General features: G+C 42.0%; 1 protein-coding gene across 2 annotated transcripts in view; it reads left to right on the forward strand.

Annotated features, from left to right (window-relative positions):
- Positions 1-20,418, forward strand: part of SHCBP1 (SHC binding and spindle associated 1) — a 105,041-nt gene that overhangs the window by 70,678 nt on the left and 13,945 nt on the right. For both annotated transcript variants that reach the window (XM_085877155.1, XM_085877154.1), the window contains exons 6-7: positions 15,657-15,752; positions 15,892-16,149. In XM_085877155.1, coding sequence (XP_085733281.1) covers positions 15,657-15,752; positions 15,892-16,149 — 354 coding nt within the window. The remainder of the gene's footprint in view (positions 1-15,656; positions 15,753-15,891; positions 16,150-20,418) is intronic.

Genomic DNA, 20,418 nt, shown 5'->3' on the forward strand with positions numbered 1-20,418 from the left:
CATGTGACGAGTTAGGAGTGGTAATTTACTTGAGTTTCCATTATGTGGGAATGGACAACATCTGACGACTTAGACGAAGTGACGACTTAGAGATGATGACTTACAGAGGGATGACTCTTTATTCAAAGGGATTTAACATGAGATAAATTCGGGACTTTTTGACGCTGCCGACTTAGGCAAAGTGACGAGTTACACGCTGCCGACTTACACCGAGTCTACTGTATATATACATACATATACATATAGATATATACACGGATTATATGCTCGAAAAAAAAAAAATCAAACTTAGACGTAAAAAAGCACACACAAAAAAACAAACGATCACCTGTTATCCCAGAAAAACCCACAACACAATTACACACACTGATAATGTGCACACAAGCCAGAACACACCCACGCTAAAGGCCCAGCCACACCTTGATGTTTTAGCCAGCAATGGCAACGTATTAAAATGTATGTAAAACGCTGGCTTACGTTGAACTTTTGATGTTTTTCTTTTTTTAAGATTCAGACGTATTCATAACGACTTGGTCTTATGCATAACGTATTAGTAACGGACACAGAACGTTTCGTTGTGTTATAGATAACTTATACCAACGAATGCTGAACCTGTTGTCGGCCTTCACAACCTATGCCCAACGATAGTCTAACTTATGCATAGCACGTTTCACGCATCGCCGACGATGACGTGACATAGCTTATTAAAAGGCTGCCGCACGATTCAAATCATAACCGCCGCAGAAATGGAAGTGTCAACATCGCAGTCACACCTTGGCGATCTTGCCAGCGTATGCCGACCTCTGAAAAATGCATCTAAAACGCTGGCGCACGTCGAATACGGTATGGGTAAGCTTGGTATGCGTGAATAGAACGCTAAAGTACGCTATCATATGTCGTAGTAAGTGGAGTACGTCTTGTAATTTTGAACATGTTGAAAATTTTACGACGTACTTGCCGTATCACACACGCTCCGCATGCGATGGGAATAAGTTGTATGCACGATATGCGATCGTTGACACACATCGACACACGTTACTTGTGAGGTGCTCATAAGTCGAAACGCGTCAAGGTAATGGTTAGCGTCAGTGTTCCAGACTCCCGGGTTTTTTTTTCTTCGGTATGAAGGTGTTCAATGTACAGTGCGGTTATGATTTAAATCGTTGAGCGGCAGCCTATTAATTATATTATATTATAACCGCACTAGAAATCGAAGTGTCAAAATCACCATCATACCGAAGGAAGGAATAAAAAAAAACCAGGGAGTCTGGAACACTGATGCTAACCATTACCTTGATGTGTTTTGACTTATGAGCACCTTACAAGTAACGTGTGTCGATGTGTGTCACCGATCGTGTAACGTGAGTCCAACATGTAACTCATAGGTTAGAAATAAGTTTCGGGTACGCTAAATATTACCTCGACGTGTTTCAACTTATGAGTAACTTACAAGTAACGTGTGTCAACGATCGCGTGACGTGCCCACAACTAATGGCCAGCGTTATGCGGAACGTGTGAGTCATACGCTGGCATAAGTCTTAAAATTTCAAGCATGGAAAATTTGAGGACAACCAAAAAGTACAACGTTTAAAGCCAGCGTACAACGACGTATGGCAGTGTTTTTCAGCGTGCTCTCAATGTTATCAAAACTTACCCATAACGTATTCGACGTGTACCAGCGTTTTAGACATTTTCCAAAAATCGGCATAAGCTGGCTAAAACGTCAAGGTGTGATGGGCCTTAAGAATGAGGTTGCTTGATTTCCCGTACTGTATGATAGTGGCAGAAAACAGTATAACACATCGGAAAATCAAACGCACAACAAATTTGTCCACTACCATACATCGGAAGGAAATAGTGAGCGGCGGCAGAAGTTACTTCCTACCACAGAAAAAAAGCATGCACATCAAGGTCATACAATTCCAGACATGGATTTCCAAGGTCTTTGTCAGGTATGGGAGCATGCGTGGGAACAGCGTGTTGCTGCGTCCACTTTCCGCGGTATACCAGGGGCCAACATCTGGCCATCCCCCAGGCAGATGCTTGGCCCATCCCCATCTCCTTGAGATGCTGATCAACCTGCTGCAACCAAGATGCATGTGGTCGTCTAATTGGCCTCCTCCACTCGTGTGGCTCCCGAGCTGAGAGAATCTGGTGAGTTGGATCGGGGTCAGGAAAATGAGCCACACGTCCATACAGCCGCAGCTGACGCTCATGGGCTATGCAGGTAACAAATCTCATTTGAGTCTCCCTCAGCAACTGCTTGTTGGACACAAAGTCCGACCAGCGATAGCCAAGGATTCTCCAAAGAGACCTGGCACCAAAGGAATTAAGTCTCTGTCTCGGATCCCTGGTCAGAGTCCAAATCTCACATCCGGAAAGCAACACTGGAAGCACCAAGGACCTGAAGGCTCAGACTTTCATCCTCCTGCACAGGTTCCGACAGCGCCACACCCCATGATCAAGTGAATCCATGACTCACCAGGCCCGATCCAGACGTCTGTTTACCTCTGGCTCACAGCCAGCAGAGACATGAATATCACTGCCAAGGTAAGTGAATCTCTTCTTCACCTCAACATCCTCACCACAAACAGGTACAGACAAGATGGCAGCATACAAGACATCATTGAAAGCCTGGATCTTAATTTTGACCCTGGAAACCAGTAATCCCAGTGGCTCAGACTCCTCATTCAGCACCTCAAGGGCCCCCAAAAGGATATACAGAGTCTCTGCAAAAATGACTGCATCATCTGCGAAATCAAGGTCAGAGATCTTGACATTTCCAAATGATGCATCGCTACTCGATCTCTCTGGCATCCTCCCCAGAATCCAGTCCATACAAGCGCTGAAACCTGTGAGGGCCAGTACACACCCCTGATGAACCCCAGTAACAACTGGAAATAAGTCGGAGATGGTGCCACCACATTTCACAGCACTCTAAGTGCCAGAGTATAGTTCAGACATCAGATTGATCAGTTTTGGTGGCACCCCACAAAGACCAAAAATCCTCCAGAGGGGCATCCTGATTCACTGAATCGAACGCTTTGCAGAGATCAACATGGACTGCAAGCAGCCCCTGCCGAAACTCTCATCTGTGTTCGGTGAGCACCCAAAGGGCAAGGATCCGATTAATTGCTGAAAATCTCCATGTACCACCTCAAAACTTGAAATATACCACCGGTTGGGAACCCTCCTCTAGTCAGACTCAACATCGACTATTTTGGTCTTCCAAGCAATTGCTGTAAAGGGTGTTAGAGAATGCCAAGCTCTGCTATGCAGTCTATAATTCTATCCCAGCTCACTGGCTTGGGTCCAGAGATTTCTGGCATATTGCTTACAGTGTTCGCAACCAAATTAGGTCATCCATAACTGTCATTTTTCAATGATCCAGAATGACTTACCTTTCCTGTCAATAAGGCTAATCTTTTTGCTGTTCACTTTGCAGCAAACTCCACCCTTGATGATCAAGCACATCCTTTGCCTCGTTGTCCCTCCCAGACGAACTAACATTTTTACTCTTACTCTGACACCCAAGATCATTCAGGGGCTTGATGTCTTGAAAGCCTCTCATCCTGATTGAATTCTCGTGATTGTCCTGAAGATGTTTTCTCCTGAATGTATGATGTTCTCTCAAAATTATACAATCTGTGTCTGTTGAAGTCTGTGTTCCCATCTTGTTGGTAACGTGATTCTGTCATGCCAGTGTAAAAAAAAAGATTCAAAGAAGGTCTTTGAATCTTTGGTTAATCAACTTGTGAGTTACCTGGAAAACGATGATCTTCCAACTGACGTACAGTATGGCTTGAGACATTCTCGGTCTACTGGTGATCTTTTATCCCTCACGACTGACCATTTTTAGGGCTATGGATTGCTGTGGTGAAGCAAGGATTGTTGCTCTTGGCATCTCAAAGGCCTTCGATAAAGTGTGGCACAAAAGTCTGGTTCATAAGCTAGTACTTTGCAATCTCTGGAAAAATGTCTCTGCATTTCTTACTGATCACCAAATGTCAATGGTGCATGAGTGACAATCGTTCCCCACACATAGCATCAATGCCGGTGTTCCTCATGGTTCAGTTTTGGGCTCGACATTGTTCTTGTTGTACATGAATGACCTTTATGACTGGTGTTTGCTAATGCTTCAGTTACATTTGGCTCGGTGGCCGTAGGGTCTAAAAATAGCTACGGCCACTAGCAATTATAGGGCGGCCGCAGTATTTCCACGGTCACACACTGTAGCAGTCACATATGTTTTTATTTTTGGGGTAGCCGCACGGGGTATTTAGAAATTGTGGAGACAGAAAACGTGGGGGTGCCGTACGGTCTTTGATTTGATGTCGCACGGTGACCTTATGGCGTCCCTGCGGCTGCCATAGAATTTTCAGGGCAGACGCAAGGTAGCCCTAAGGCCCTAAGGCGAACACAATTTTTTTTTTTGTAATTTTTGGGGGGTTGGCAAAATTCATTTTTCATTGATAAGAGCCTCCGGCAGCCGCACGAATTACGCAAGCCCACCGTACGCCCTACGTATAGTTGACGTGGAACATCTACGTCATGGCTACGACTTGTTGAATTGCTACGGCCAACCTAGAAATGAAAAAGTTATAACTCCGCGCTTTAATTCCACGGAGACCCCGAGGGCCTGTAAAAGATAGCCATATGGCGTAGGGCCAGCCTGAGGCCACCTCAGAAATTCTGCGGCCGCCGCTCGTTTCTGTCAATTCAGGGGGGGGGGGGTACGGCCGCCCTATCCTAGCCGTACAGCAAATGTGACTCGTGCTTTAATGGTTAGGGTGGTGGGATTGGGATCCGATGATCCTGAGTCCAAATCCCCCTTGGCTGTTGAATTAACACCAGGTGTGGTATACTCTGCCTGTCATCCTTCCAAGGTCGGCAAAATGAGTGCCAGCTTGCTGGTATCCTGTGACGGAGTGGCAACCTGTCCAGGATTGTGCCCAGTAACCAAGGAGACTGCCTCGGCAGCACCAATGCTCTGCACAGAGTATGGTCCCAATGGATGGATGGATGGAATGTCCTTCCAGACCACATTATTTTGCAGCTGGGCATTTATGCGGATGAGTGTTCTCACTGTACACAGATCCTCCAGACATTGTGTGCTTTATCTCATGCCCAAGCCAGTATCAGACCATCAATATTTAGGGAATGTGATAAACTGGGGGAAGGATTGGCTTGTATCCTTCAACGTGAAGAAGACTCAGTTGCTGTCCATATCCTGAACATGATCTCCATCGTCTCCATGTTTTCCAATGTTGTCAATAGGTTATTCTCCATTGCAGCAACTCCCCAAATTATATCTGCTTCGGCATGATATCGACTCCAACCTCATTTGAGAAAAGTATGAGTATATTTCCGATACAGCAAGAAGTGCTTCCAAACACATTGGTTGGCTATACCATGCACGACGATACCTCCCCCCGTTAACACTCTTGTTTCTAGAAAAGCCACTCCACATTTATTATGTAGTACTTGCAGGGGTACCCAACATTGCCTGGTGCTGTTCGTATCTTAATTTTGAATAAATCAAAATTTTAATTTTTCATATTTTTTGTAGGGGGGTCAAAAGTACTCCCCCCCACCCACGAAGGGATAGGGTGAGGGATAATTTAATAATACCTTTCATATCGTCTCCAAAGGCTTTGGCATTATTATAGAGGAATTTATTTATTTACTTATTTAAATAAATAAATACCAAAAACATCCAACTGTTTTCGTTCTAAATTTTCAATTTTTTGTCTATCTCTGAGAAAGATGGTGACACTGATGGACAGACAGACAGACAGACATCTTATAGTATAGATTGTTCCCATGTCTGACCTGGTGCACCTGCTCGTCATCTTTCTCTCCTTGACAGGATCCAGCAGTGTTCTGTTAATCTGGTATGAGCATGACTTTGTTCGGAAAGAGGTTCTGACGATGATACCCTGTTCTGTAGTTACGTTGAGTCTCTTCTGCAGGTATTATCTTGGAAGGTGTTCTGAATGTCCCTCCTCCCTTATTTCCCCTTCCCCCCCTCCCCCCCCCCAGAGTACCTTCAGATGTTCACATGTTTTGCAGCTTCTTCCCACCCTTGCACTGCATTTATCCCTGCAACAGTTTGGCTGATGCACAATTGTCCTTGAATGTTGAAAGTGTTGAAAAGGCAAATTTTTAATGTCTGGTGTATAAAATAAGAAAAAAACGAAATGAAAATGCTGCCGTTAAATGCACCTCTTCACCAAACCTAATCCATCCATCCATTGGGACCATACTCTGTGCAGAGCATTGGTGCTGCCTAAGCAGCCTCCTTGGCTATTCGACACAATCCTGGATGGGTCGCCACTCTGACACAGGATACCAGCAAGTAGGTACTCATTTTGCTGACCTCAGAAGAATGACAGGCAGTCAGCCCCACCTGGTATTAATTCAACAGCCGAGGGGAATTTGAACTCGGGATCCTAGGATCCCAAGCACACCACCCTAACCATTAAGCTGACACCAGGCACACCAAACCTAATGATGATGAGCCCTTTGTGCTCCAGAGCAGTTTCTGTCTTTGAAAACTGAATCAAAGCAATTGTTTAACCACAAAAGAAAAGTGAACGCTTATTCCAAACAAGCTTTGTAAGGTTGTTCCTTCCCCCATATTCTCTAGTTTTTCTCCATTTAATGAACATCATACATGTAACGAGTTTTATTTGAAGGAATGGAGAGGTGCTTGCGATTCGATTCCCACAATTGCATACAACACAAATACTTGACGGTGTCAAATTAATGCATAAGAATCGCTCGTGGCTTCGCTGCTAAAAGTCCTTTTTAAACTTTAGGCTGTGAATCGTATTACATTTGAAACTTTTGGGTGCACTTCCAATTATACTTGTGATGGGTTTATTTCCGAGATGAGCTGACTAAAGCTGAAACGAAGGGAATGTAGCTCATGTGCATGAGATGAGAAAGGGGAATACGATGCACTCAGGATTACAATGACCGTGTTGTACAAAGTCAAGGGGATGAATGTAGCACACGGTGGGTGTATATCGAGAAAGAGGGCACAGTAGAAGGTGCACCAGGGGTCATTGGAAAACAGTGGATGTATGTATGTATCTTCTTTCTTTTGCCTTTTTAAAAATTATTTTTATTTTTTTGAGAAAATGAAAACTGGCTAAGGAAACGCTTTGCTCACCAGGTGTAATTTTGTTCAAGTTTTGGAGCATCACAAAGTGAGGTCATTTTGGGCATGAAATGATGGCTTGGTCTTTGAGTACAATATACATGATTTTGAAGGAGAAACTAAGGTAACTTTTCACAAACAGAGAATTAATAAATCTGATCATTATGTTTCCCTTTTTCATCTTTGTGGGGGAAAAATGCACCATTGGACATCAACTGCAAGTTCGATGAACATTCCCGTAATTTATGTGCAGTCAGCCATGGCTAATGGCCTTTAATGGACCCATGGCAGCTGGCTGTGAAACAAACGTATGATGTCACTTGTGTTTGTGGGACCACGATCAGTTGTGATGCACAGTATGTCACAATTTTATGCTTTTCAACTAATCTTGGACAAGCTATGCCTGCCTCCATGGACATTGCTTGAAACTCATTGAAGTTGCATTTTCTGATATATATATATATATATATATATATATATATATATATATATATATATATATATATATATATATATATATATATATATATATATATATATATATATATATATATATATATATATATACACACACACACACACACACACACACACACACACACACACACACACACACACACACATACACACATACACACATACACACATACACACATACACACATACCCATCCATCCGTTGGGACCATACTCTGTGCAGCGTGTTGGTGCTGCCTAAGCAGTCTCCTTGGCTATTGAGCACAATCCTGGACGGATCACCACTCCGATACAGGATTCCAGCAAAGCTGGCACTCATTTTGCTGACCTCGGAAGGATGACTGGCAGAGTCAACCCCATCTGGCATTAATTCAACAGCAAAGTGGGATTTGAACTCAGGATCCTAAGATGCCAAGCCCACCATCCTAACCATTAACCTGTGTGTGCGTGCGTGCGTGTGTGGTTTTTTCCAAATGTTTTTGTGTTTCTTTATGTGCTTGTGCATTTATATGTCATTCTTTCACAGACAAACCATAGGATCTGGAGGCCCCAAATTTGGGGTGCAGGAATTTCAGAATCTGGGAAAGGTTTTAAACTAATTAAAGTTGAACTGGATGTCCGTTTTCAGGCCACCAAAGGCCACAATAAAGTGTAGATGGAGATGTGGAGTCAGGCAGTGCAGCCACCGGCCTGCACGCAAAAGGTAACCACCATGAGGCCAATTGGTCTTCAATGTCCAACATGGCCCAAAACTACTGCTGGTAGAAGCTCACCCATCTGTGCAGTGCAGAATACAACCCCCCTCCCCCCCACTTCCAATGGTAATGCTATGTAGGACCAGCTAGTGCTGCATATTTTTTTAATTTAATTTAATTTAATATAAAGTTATAACTCGATAAAGATCACGTCTAATAATTCTGTATGTCTGATGTCTGATGTCTTTCATTTCCTTATTTTGATTATAACAGCGGAGGGGTGAAAGAGAAGAATGTGAGGGATGAGGCAGGGGCAGCAGAGTTGTAACAGAGATGAGTGGGTTCCAAGTTATTCAAATTTGGTCATCTTGATGTACATTTGAATTGACTTTGCAAGTAAATTTTCCAACTACAAACTATATGTGACATTCTGCCAATCGTTGTAACACATTTAATGAAATGTTGTATCGCACACTACAATGAGTGTTTGCTATCAGAACAGAATGCATGATTACTGATTTTTTTTTACACCCTGTCAATACTCTCCATCAATTTTCGAGCCTGAACCACTTCCAATCAGCTTACAATGCCACAATAATTTTGGCTATACTTCTCTCAATGGCTTCAAAGCAGTGGCCCATTATCACCAACTCTTGGCTACACGGCCTTGTACGGTCTTATCCAAGCCCCTGCTACATCACAAGAATAACTAGAATGGCACTTGGTAAAGTGCATACCATCACCAGGCTGAATGGTGTTTGTTTTCTATTGATTTTTGTAATACCCACTTTTATTGACCATGCATTAATTTATCAATCTTTTTAAATTTTCCTTTTGCTGAAACCTTCACATCCATCAAAGCCACGGACATAACATGACATTAACTCGATTCACGTGCAACACTTCTGTATGCAGTTATCTGATTTGACTTCTGTTTTCACGCCTCCGAAAGAATTTATCTCAATTTATAACCACACACTTTCATATACCATTTATCTATTTGCTCCACTTATCGCAATCAATTCCTTTAAATTGCAGGTTTATTGCTTATTTGCATTCTCTCAAAAATAACATGTTGCAAATGAGAGAGAAAATGTAACAAATCTCAGCCACTTGCCAACTACTTCACTTTTGAAACGACCATGGTCAATGACACAAAATCACTTGCTAAAACTAGAACGGCATTCCGTGGAGTGCATACCTCCGCCGGGCTGAACGGTTTACGTTTTGTATCCCACTGACTGGCCAGATCTGCATCCAGACCTTAACTCTAATCAAATCGGCTTGTTCTTATCACACACCCAAATCATCCACCAAGTTGTTTTTTTTTCATAACTCATCCACAACTTTTTGAAATATCGTGTTGTATATCACTTTTGACGACATCTCTCAAAGGTGAAGAATCACTTTTAAAAATTCTCCCATCCAGATCCGCATTGTCACAAAAATCTAATCAATTTGTCCTTGTCACACACCCAACTTGTCCACCAAGTTTCGTCCGAATTCATTCACAAGGTTATGAGACATCCTGCTCGGAAACAAATAAACAGACGGACTTAAACAAGAAAGTTGTCGCGCAGAGCACGATACTTGTGAAATGACTAAAACGAATTTGACTGTAAAAAATAATGGGTGTTTGAATTCAGTGACATGATATGCAAATCGTGTTCAAATTTCAAATAAATCTGATGAAAATTGACTGCTTTGCAAACTAATACAACTGCTCACTACAGGAGTGGCAGGCAGTCATGTTATTATCCTTATTATTTTTGCCAATTATTATTACTGTCACCATTTATATTTTTATTATCATTATTTTTATTATTTTATAATGTTAATATTATTGTTGTTATGACTTTTGTTGTTGGAAGCAGCTTTTGAAAAATTCCATGATGACCTGCAACCATGCTCAAGCTGCTATATGTACACCTTAACATGGTGTTTTTTTCAAGGTGCAAAAGCCAATAAAACATGGGCATTCCTCTGTGTTGTTTTGTTTGTTTGTTTTTGCAGTCCAGTCGAAAGCATCAAAGGGTAAGTATCAAGTCATTGAAAGGATCAGACAATACTGTTGTGGACTCGGAGTTCAAGCTCGCCACAAGGGGAAGCGCTCGGGTCCCTCTCAAACGACCATTCTTGAGGCTGCCGGGCACACCATAACTCCACACGCCAGCAGGCTGCTAGGCAGCCACGAACACATATTGGCACGGTCAATTACAGTCACGTGCCCTCGATGCACAGTTGCGTTAAACTTACCGAATCGGATGCAGCCGAGTCGAGCTGCCAAGTACGCACCGGCTAAGAGAATATATTGTTGGAGTATAACTTCCCTGCTGAACTAATGTGCGGACCATGCTGGACCAATGAAGGAAAAGAAGAAACAAGCTGGGTACATTTATAACAAGCAATTTATTACATTATGGTGAGAAAGATTATGTGGCACAGTAATGGGTTTGTTCATAAAATGTACAGGAGGGGAAAGCAAGGAATTTGTGGGTGTGGTAAAAGAAAATACAATTATTCATGAAAGAGACAGTGCAGAGTTACCCTGATGTAGAGAACTTACACATTCTTAACTTATGCCACACATAACAGGTGCCATCACACACACACACACACACACACACACACACACACACACACACACACACACACACACACACACGGAAGCTAGAGAGTTCAAAAAAGGAGAAGCAGTTGAGGTTTAGGTGACCACTTTTACCTGGCATGGTCAACGGACCTACACAACCCAATCGCTTAGGAAGGGGGAGGAGGGAAGAAAACGGGGCATTTACAGTGTGTGAGTGGAAGGTGCAAAATGTAGTGCAGTGTGATGCAAGAGAAAGGTGTAAAGGTGCAAATTAGTAATGCTCGTTTTGTGGACTAGGCACAGATGGAGAAACGTGTGTTAGAGAAAGCTTAACGTGGCGTGTGAGAAAGTCTGTAAGTTGTTATGAATATTGGCTGCGGAACACAGCCGAAGCTGAGCGCCGATGTCCCGGGGATAACCCAGCAATGACCCCGGCAACATCTCGGTAACTGCTTGCTCTGCCCTGCTGGGTCACGACTCGATCCCTCTTGGTGACTGCGGCTCGATGACTTGCGCTGTTGTCTCGGCTTGGGCTTGGTGAGTGAGTCGGATCTCTTCTTTTTGGCTGGTTACTGCTATATTTAGAGACTGGGCGAAGGAGGGGCCATACTTTGATTCGAGAGCCTGAAGGCATTTCCACGCTTCCCCATCGGTGCGTAGATGCCACCCTGAGTAGTAGCCCCCCCCCCCCAGCCAGGCTCCGGAGTCAAAAATAGCTTCAGTTACTCTCCGGCCAAGCCACGAGACAGCTCCATAATTAACATTGGCCAAGGGTCTCTGGGAGCACTTTGGCCATGAACGTGTGCTGAACACCGTTCTAGCTCTGTTATTTAGCGGAACCCCACGGCTACCCAGACATCGTTGAACAAACCCCAGTACACTTTTGTGCTTCAAGTTACATGCCGAAATGCCCTGGCTTGCAATGTCCTTTATTCCCCCGGCATCCGCCGAGATTGGTGAGCCTCCAAGGAGCTAAGTGTGGTTGGGGTGGTTTGTAGCGGTTGTTGAGGTGGAGGAAGCGCTGTGAAATTTGTGGTGAAGGCGTTGATGCGTTGGGAGCAGTTGAAGCGGTTGTGGTGAGGAGGTTGAAGTGGTTTGGTTGCAGTTGTGGCATTTGTGATGAAGAGGTCGAGCGTAGGTTGTTGTGGGGATTTTTTTGAAGGCATTGTGAGAATTATGGTGAGGGTTGTTGCATTGTTGTGAGCGAAGTGAGGGTTTGAGATGAGGCGTCGCTTTGATAATGGTGTGAGGTTTGAATCGGGGCTTGGCGCGCATCTACAAATGAGTTGTGGATGCTGCTCTTTATGATGCTCCTCGGATAGCGTTACTGGCATGATATGCATGCATGCATGGTTTGGGTGTGAAATAGAGTAAAGTAAAATAAAATGAAAGAATAAGGGATTGAAGACCTAACTAAAAACCCTACACCACACATCTTGTCCCATTTACCCACTCGACATGTGCAAAGGGCAAATTAAACGAATAATAATGCAATAACTGTCTCTAGATCACTATATGTTGGATGCAATTTCCTCAGAGGAGTGCCAGCTTTGCAGAGCTGCAGCAATACTTATGTGAGATCAGATCATTGGAAGGATCAGACCATGCATGACATTGTAACATGTTGGATCTGGTCATTGAAATGAGAACATGCATGACATCATATGTTAGATCAGGTCAATACAATATGATACTCAATCATTCCCCACTCAATCATTCTCCTGTTAGATTTTAGCTCTTGTACTAGCCTCGATATTGGAGACTATTATATATATATATAGATATATATATATATATATATATATATATATATATATATATATATATATATATATATATATATATATATATATATATATATATATATATATATATATATATATATATATATATATATATATACGCCTGGTGTTGGAGCAGTGGTTAGGGCAGCGGCTTGGGATCCAAGAGGTCCTGAGTTCAAGCCCCATTGGGCCACTGAATTAATACACCAGGGGGATGACTCAGCCTGTCATCCTTCCAAGGTCGGCGAAATGAGTACCAGTATACTGGGCCGGTGTATACCCCGGTTAAAATAGGTGTACCATATCCCTGTGTCGTAAGAGGCGACCAGGGTTGTGTCAGGAAGGGCATCCGGCGTAAAACATGTGCCAAATCACTGTGCGGATCATATGGATGATCTGCTGTGGTGACCCCTAACGGGAGCAGCCGAAAGAAGAAGAAGATATATATATATATATATATATATATATATATATATATATATATATATATATATATATATATATATATATATATATATATACATACTGTATGTGACCAGAACAAGCTTTGCAATCCCTGTTCAAAGTCAGTAACGGAATGTTGCTGCCAAATTTCAGCCGGATCAGCCCAGCGGTTTGGCTGAAGAAGTCAAAATAGATGGACAGACTGTGTACGATAACAATACCTTATCTGGAATTCCTATTCCAGATTAGCTAAAAATGTAATTTAGGTTGGACAGAATTGACTGAAACATTTGTAGTTATAATAATTTTTATGTCCCTAAGGTGTGCCTCTATTTAAGCCATGATGACCTATAATACACCTCACAATGGAGTTTGTGCAAGGCGCAACCCCCTCCCCCCTCATTTGCGGATGGGGGGAAGTTAAATCGCTACTACCTCCATCGTGTGACCCTTCGTCGTCCTGTCAAGTTTTGTTGCAATTGAATAAGTAACCACCTACTGTATTGCGGTCAAATAACAGACAGACAGACAGACATCAAATTGCTTATTTTAGTAAGATTGCACTTAAGTTATTGACATTTGGCCTATGTTTACTTTTTGACCTATCCTGATCTCAAAAAGAATTGGTGGATGAATTATGTGACCAAATCTGCAAATCCTATTCAAATTTCAATTTCATCAGATGGAAATTGATGATTTTAGAAATTTGATAGTTGTTGGCCTATGTTGACCTTTTGACCTCAAAATCAATAGGCTTCATGCTTATGACCAACTCTACGAGATGGTGAAGTTTTATGAAGATCGGAGTAATAATATGACCTGTCGGCGCATGGTATACAAACAGACAGATAGAATCATGGACCAGACCAATCAATACACCTGCGAATCTTCGATTTCACAAGTAACAAGAATGATGCCTTGCAGAGCACGATACTTGTGAAATCCAATTAAACAAATTTGACTTTTAAAAATAATTGGGAGTTCAATTCAATGACCAAATATGCAAATCCTCTTCAAATTTCAAGTAAATCGGATAAAAATTGACGATTTTAGAATACTGACCTATTTTGACCTTTAGACCACAAAATTAATTTGTGGTTGAATTTAGTGACCTGATGTGCAAATCATGTTCCAATTTCAAGTCAATCGGATAAAAATTGACGATTTTAGAAACCTGGCCGATGTTGACTTAAAATAATTGGTGATCAAATTCAGTAACATGATATGCAAATCCTCTTCAAATTTCACTCAATTGGATGACAATTGAGGATTTTCGCTGTTTCACCTCAGTTATGTTGACCCTATGTTGGTTGACCTTTTGACCTCAAAATCAATAGGCTTCTTGGTTATGACGAACTCTCCCATTTCGTGAAGTTTCATGAAGATCGGTTTAAAATTGTGATCTGTAGGCGATTGACATACAGATAAACAAACAAACACAGAATCACAGACCAGACCAACCAATATACAGCAGTTGTGAATCTTTGATTTCACAAAGTAACAAACAGACAGAATCATAGACCAGACTAACCCAATATACTTGTGAATGTTCAATTTCACAAGTAACAAACGGGGGTGAAAACATGACCTCCATAAACAGGGGGTGATGAGAAAAGTGTGGCAGGCTCAGGGACATTCCCAGGGTGTTAAAAATAAAAAAGGGGAAAAAGACTTTTTTGGTGGAGAGGAAGGAGGGTGGGTGAAGGTGGTTTTTGGGTGAAGAATGTATAACACTGATCACACACTATCCCTTGAATGACCCTCTCTCAGACGTCATAATCAGCACAGATGTACACATCTCCCATCCATACTCAAGTCCTGATTGACTATCTACAAGTCCTGCCAATATCTCTACACCCCTCTATCTCCAATGATTCTCGGTTGGCCTCCCTATCTAATTCAAATTTAAACTTATCTCCTGTGTCTGCTGCCTAAAATAACCTGTGGCTATTATCAATATTTGCCTATATTCCAAACACACTGTTGTGGGTACCACTCTCTTCACTCCACGCCATCTTGCTCTTTCACAACCCTTGATTATGTAAGTATGATTCATGATTAAAGGTAGAACAGTTCATTCTGGTGGATGTTTATGAAGGAAGTAGTTTATCGGGGTGTATGGAAGATACTACGTCGCCATTGATATGAAATGGTCCCCAAACTACTGGCTTGAGGTCGCAGTTATATTTGGCTTTTACGGTGTCAGTGGCCTCTCAAGTATTCCCTTTGTTCATTTATGACATGAGTCCACTAAATTCTGATCTGAAACGGAATAATACTCGGTGACTGTGCTGTGCAAGTATGTTGTGCAGCACTTCCTGAAAACTTGCATACGACCTTCACAAGATTTTGTCGTTTGTGCATTGTATGTTTTTTTTCTGGCCTGGAGCATTGTGCTTCCTCAGAGAATAATTTCCCATTCGTTCCTGGAGTCCACCCTGATTCTTGATGAGTATGTTTGTAAAGGTGTTTCAAACTTTTGATGTCTGTTGTTGCCATCCAGGTTTTTCTCAAACCATATCTGGAGGGATTGGGATATTGAAGATGATGAAGATGACTATGATTACTTTGTGCGCTCTGGGGACCCGAGACTTCGGCTGTAAGCTTTGTACATATATTATAATTATATTCCACTTTTTTTTAGCAAGCAGTTTACATGATCAGCCTGTTGGAATTCTTGCTCTTTAGTGATACAAAAAGTAACCCCAATGTGTTGATTTGTTTTGTTTATGCCTCAGGCACTACGACATTCTTGAGGGGCGATTACCTTCGGGTCTCGTATCGGAGTATAGCCAACTGCTGAAAGCATGCCAAGATAAATACTCTCAGTTTGTAGCTTTGAGACGTGAGCTTCAGGATGCGGCAACCAAGGATAGTGTGGAGGAAGTGGAAGACCCCGAGCCTGACCCCGACTCCATCGTGGAGGGTGTGCATCTTGACAATGAGATAAAAGCACTGAAACAGAAGCTCAAGATGTTGGAGGATCCTGTATTAAGGTGAACAGCAGGTGTTGTGGAAAGGGCTTATGTTGTGACTGAGCAAACTTCTGGATGTGAGATTGACTTTGACTGATAGGATGGTTACTTTGATGAATATCTTTTTTAAATCAGATATTTGAGTTCAACTCAATTGGGCCTTGCACACCCACATATATCCGCACATGTGTGTGCACGCTTATGCACTCCATGCATATTCAATTTAATTGGGTCGTGCACATCCCCAGACACTCGCACGTGTGTGCACACTCATGTGTGAGTATGTACAGAAATCGGTTTCATCAAGAAAAAAAACATTAATTCCCTGAGGTCTAGTGTTTTTGTTTAAAAAAAAAATTGAAACAAAGGGGAATCAAAAACTTTCCTTTTTCTGCACCCTTAAGGCTTGTAAAAGCACTGTCGAGATTGCCAAAGTGGTTTCTTGGGTTTTACCAACTTAAAAGAGTGCACTCCATATTTCATGTTTGATGATGTCACTGTTTGAGCAAATTGCTGCTCAGCCAACATTGTGCCTGTGAGCGAAGAATCTGTTTGAAATTTTTTGTTTCAAATTGTTTCACATTGGATGAAGGACTTCGTCTTGTTCCGCAATGTGGCCTCAAACGGCGTAGCAGTCAGCTTGGAAATAGGAAACTAATCATAGTCTTTTTGACTTTCGCATTGGCATGACATGGTGAAGTGTGTATTGACATTCAAGGTAATGTGGCAGGGTTTATCAGGGAAAATGTGATTGGAATGACCTACTTGAGGTTTTGTTATCTATTACCTGCACTGTGCACTTGTTTTGAGTCATTTGAAGTTGGCAGGAACAATGTGACTGGGGTCAACACTCGAATGGTGTGCATCTCCTGTGTTCGGAAGTGGTTGGCTATTTCCAGCTGTAGCTCCCCTACTTGGGAATTGAATTTGAAACAGCATGCTCTGGATGCCGTTCCACAAGCCACACTTGGCCGTAGTCTGCTGCTTCCATCAAAACCAGCGGGAATGGATGTGGAGACGTGTGTATCGGGAATTCCACAGTCACAATAATGGACTAGGTGCGGTCAGTGAGGGCAACATCCTGCCCACTGCGCAATACAACGTCTTGCCTTTGAAAGTAGTGTTTTTGTGTGCTTCCAGTAAGCATGGTAATCTTGGCTTTGTGTCGGTGTGGTATCGTGAGATTCGACCGTCGATGATTGTCATTGTTTTGAATACCAATATCATGAAACTTTCATTTTAGAGGTCAGATAAGCTATTTGGTCGTTCAGGAAGCTCTACATTTTCACTTTGCAGTGATTTCTTGGCAATGTGGGATGATGGTCAGACGGAAAAAAAGAAAGAAAAAAGAATTCTTCAATATATGATTTGCTTCTTTCTGTTGAAGAATTAGTTTTTGTAGTTGTAATTTACTTTTGTTCTTCCTCTTCTTCTTTTGTTTTTCATCAAATTTAATCTGCGATTCTAAAGCTGCAGTTTTTGCATTTAATGATATATGCCTCAAAATTTTCTCAGTTGTGTAGGAACAAGATGATTTAAATGGGGAGAAAACGTTTTTCAAAGGCTGCAACTGTCACAAAAGCTCAAGGGAATCGAGAGATTAAAAAAACAAAACATTTGACACATTAGAGTTTTAAGATGAAGAGTAAGACAAGGTTTACTTTTTATTTTATTTTATTTTTAAGTAAATAATTCATGAAAGTTTGAGCACCAAAATTCAGCTGCATTTGGTTTCTTGAACATAAATTCAAACAAAGTTTTTGTTTTTTTTCGACAAAATATAAGCTCATGGACAAATGAGGTGACAGAGGGTACAAAAGGCAGTATACTGAGAGTGGAACAACATGCGGATGCAAAAAGCATGTTTATCAAATCTAATCTTGTGTATGACAAATTACAGCTCACAGATGCAAGTCCAAGTTGGACAGTGAAGTCACAGCACTGTCTGTTATTTGATGAATTGTCATAAATCCTTCGTCAAATTTCCTTAGGTGACACTTTCACAATATGATAAATAGTCTGATCTGGGTGTCCACAGTCACATGCTGTGCTGTCTTTGGAATTCCATTTGTGGAGGTGGTGTCTTCTTCTTGCATTGGGCAACTTGGCTGCCGGATAGCTATCATTTTGTTGGAGCGCGACAATGCCGCTGATGCTGTGCCCCTATACCAGTACAATGGTACTCATTTCGCCGACCTCGGAAAGATGACAGGCTAAGTCAACCCCACCTGGTGTTAATTCAGCAGCAAATGGGGCTCAAACTCGGGGCCCTAAAATCCCAACCCAGTCACCCTAAGGAGGTGGTGTGCTGTCCTTGCATAGAGAGTAAGGATCCTGTTGAGCGCAGCCCACTGTTTCCGAGGTTGGTCACCTGGAGGCTCTTATGTCCGATGTTTATGAAGGAACATGAAAAAAAGATAGAGGGGAGAGGAAACAATAACCTGCAATGAAGAGGGTTTGGTTAGGAATAGTTTATCGGGGTGTATGGAAGATAATACATAGCCATTGAGAATTATGAGATTGTGATATACTGCCAACTTAAAGCCCTGGTGCAAGGAGTGCGATTGAATAGCCTCAGAAAGATGGTCTCAAATAGAAGAAAAGAGGGGCAATTGAGTGTAGATGAGCAGTCAGCCTGGATTTTTTTTGGTTTGTTTTTGTTACTTCATCAGGTGGGAGTTACTCAAATAATGTATATTTCTTGAAGGAGATGGAAGGATTAGAGAGCTGAGGGAGCAAGACCAAACGGAGAGTAAAAGAAAAACACTCTGTGGCATAATGGTTTTTGAGCATCGCATCTGAGTCAGGGAGGTCACCGGTTCAATTGCTCCCTGGCCGAGTCATACCATTGACTAAAGATGGTACGTGCTGCTTCCCTGCTTGACAGTCAGAATTTTAAGGATATAACACAGACAAATCCCATACTTTGGGTGTCCATGGGGAGAAAGAAATTTCTCCTGTATTGCCCCACTGATCCATCCATCCATCCATCCATCCATCGGGACCATACTCTGTGCAGAACATTGGTGCTGCCTAAGCAGTCTCCTTGGCTATTGGACACAATCCTGGATGGGTCGCCACTCCGACACAGGATACCAGCAAGCTGGCACTCATTTTGCCGACCTCGGAAGGATGACAGGCAGTGTCAACCCCACCTGGTATTAATTCAACAGCCGAGTGGGATTTGAACTCTGGATCCTTGGATCCCAAGCCCACCACCCTAACCATTAAGCCAATACCAGGCTTCATTCTTATCCATTGCTGGAGAAATCTCACATTATGAGAAAACTCATAACAAGCAGTAGTACAAGATTTCCATTCTGTATGCCAGGTGCACAAATGACAAGAACAAGCCTCTTGGATTTTGTCTGAGGTCCAGATTCAGATTTGGCCTGTCACTGGGATACAAAACGTAAACTGTTCAGCCTGGTGGAGGTATGCACTCCACCGAGTGACGTTTTAGTTTCCATATATAATTGTATCCAAGGTTCTCCCATGATCCTGAGATACGACAAATTACAAACTGTTTTGGGGTTTTTATTGAATTTGTTTTAAAAAAAATTTTTTTGCAGAATTGTGTTCCATTGCCACGTATTTTGCTAAATCGTGGTTACCTTTTTTTTTTGTTTTTTGACACCCAGCATGATAATTGCAAACAGGTTTGTATAAGCAGGACCTTGAAAATGTAATAATGTTTGTAGTGACAGCAGCAGAATGAGTTGCTCAACTGAATATGACAACACTTCTCTTTTTATTTTTTCCTTATTATATTTAAACCAATTTGTGATGTGTGTGTGTGTGTGTTTTTACTTACGAAATCTTTAGATTTCGTAAGTATATTGATGACTTCCGTTTCTGTTTGTTTGTTTGTTTGTTTTTGTTTGTAGGCACGATAACTCGAGAACGGAAGAAGCTACCAATGTCAAATTACACTACATGATTCAGGAGGGTGATGGCTAGTGCTGATTTAGATTTTGGTCAAAATTGGTCAAAGGTCAAGGTCACAGTGTAGTCAAATATTCGATTTTTGATGGTTTGGTACAGATAACTCGAGAACGGAAGAAGCTACCAATGTCAAATTACACCACGTGATTCAGGAGGGTGATGGCTAGCGCTGATTAGATTTTGGTCAAAATCGGTCAAAGATCAAGGTCGCAGTGAGGTCAAACATCCAAAACATTCGATTTTTGATGGTTTGGTACAGAATCATCGTAGAAACTTCTGATTTGCGTCGCTACCTTCTCTCGAGACAGCTTTTATTAGACAAGGTCAGAGGTCAAGTTGACGATT

This window comes from Eptatretus burgeri, chromosome 4 (genome assembly GCF_056783735.1).
Source record: "Eptatretus burgeri isolate ZD-2024b chromosome 4, Ebu_testis_v1, whole genome shotgun sequence".
NCBI classification, from domain to species: domain Eukaryota; kingdom Metazoa; phylum Chordata; class Myxini; order Myxiniformes; family Myxinidae; genus Eptatretus; species Eptatretus burgeri.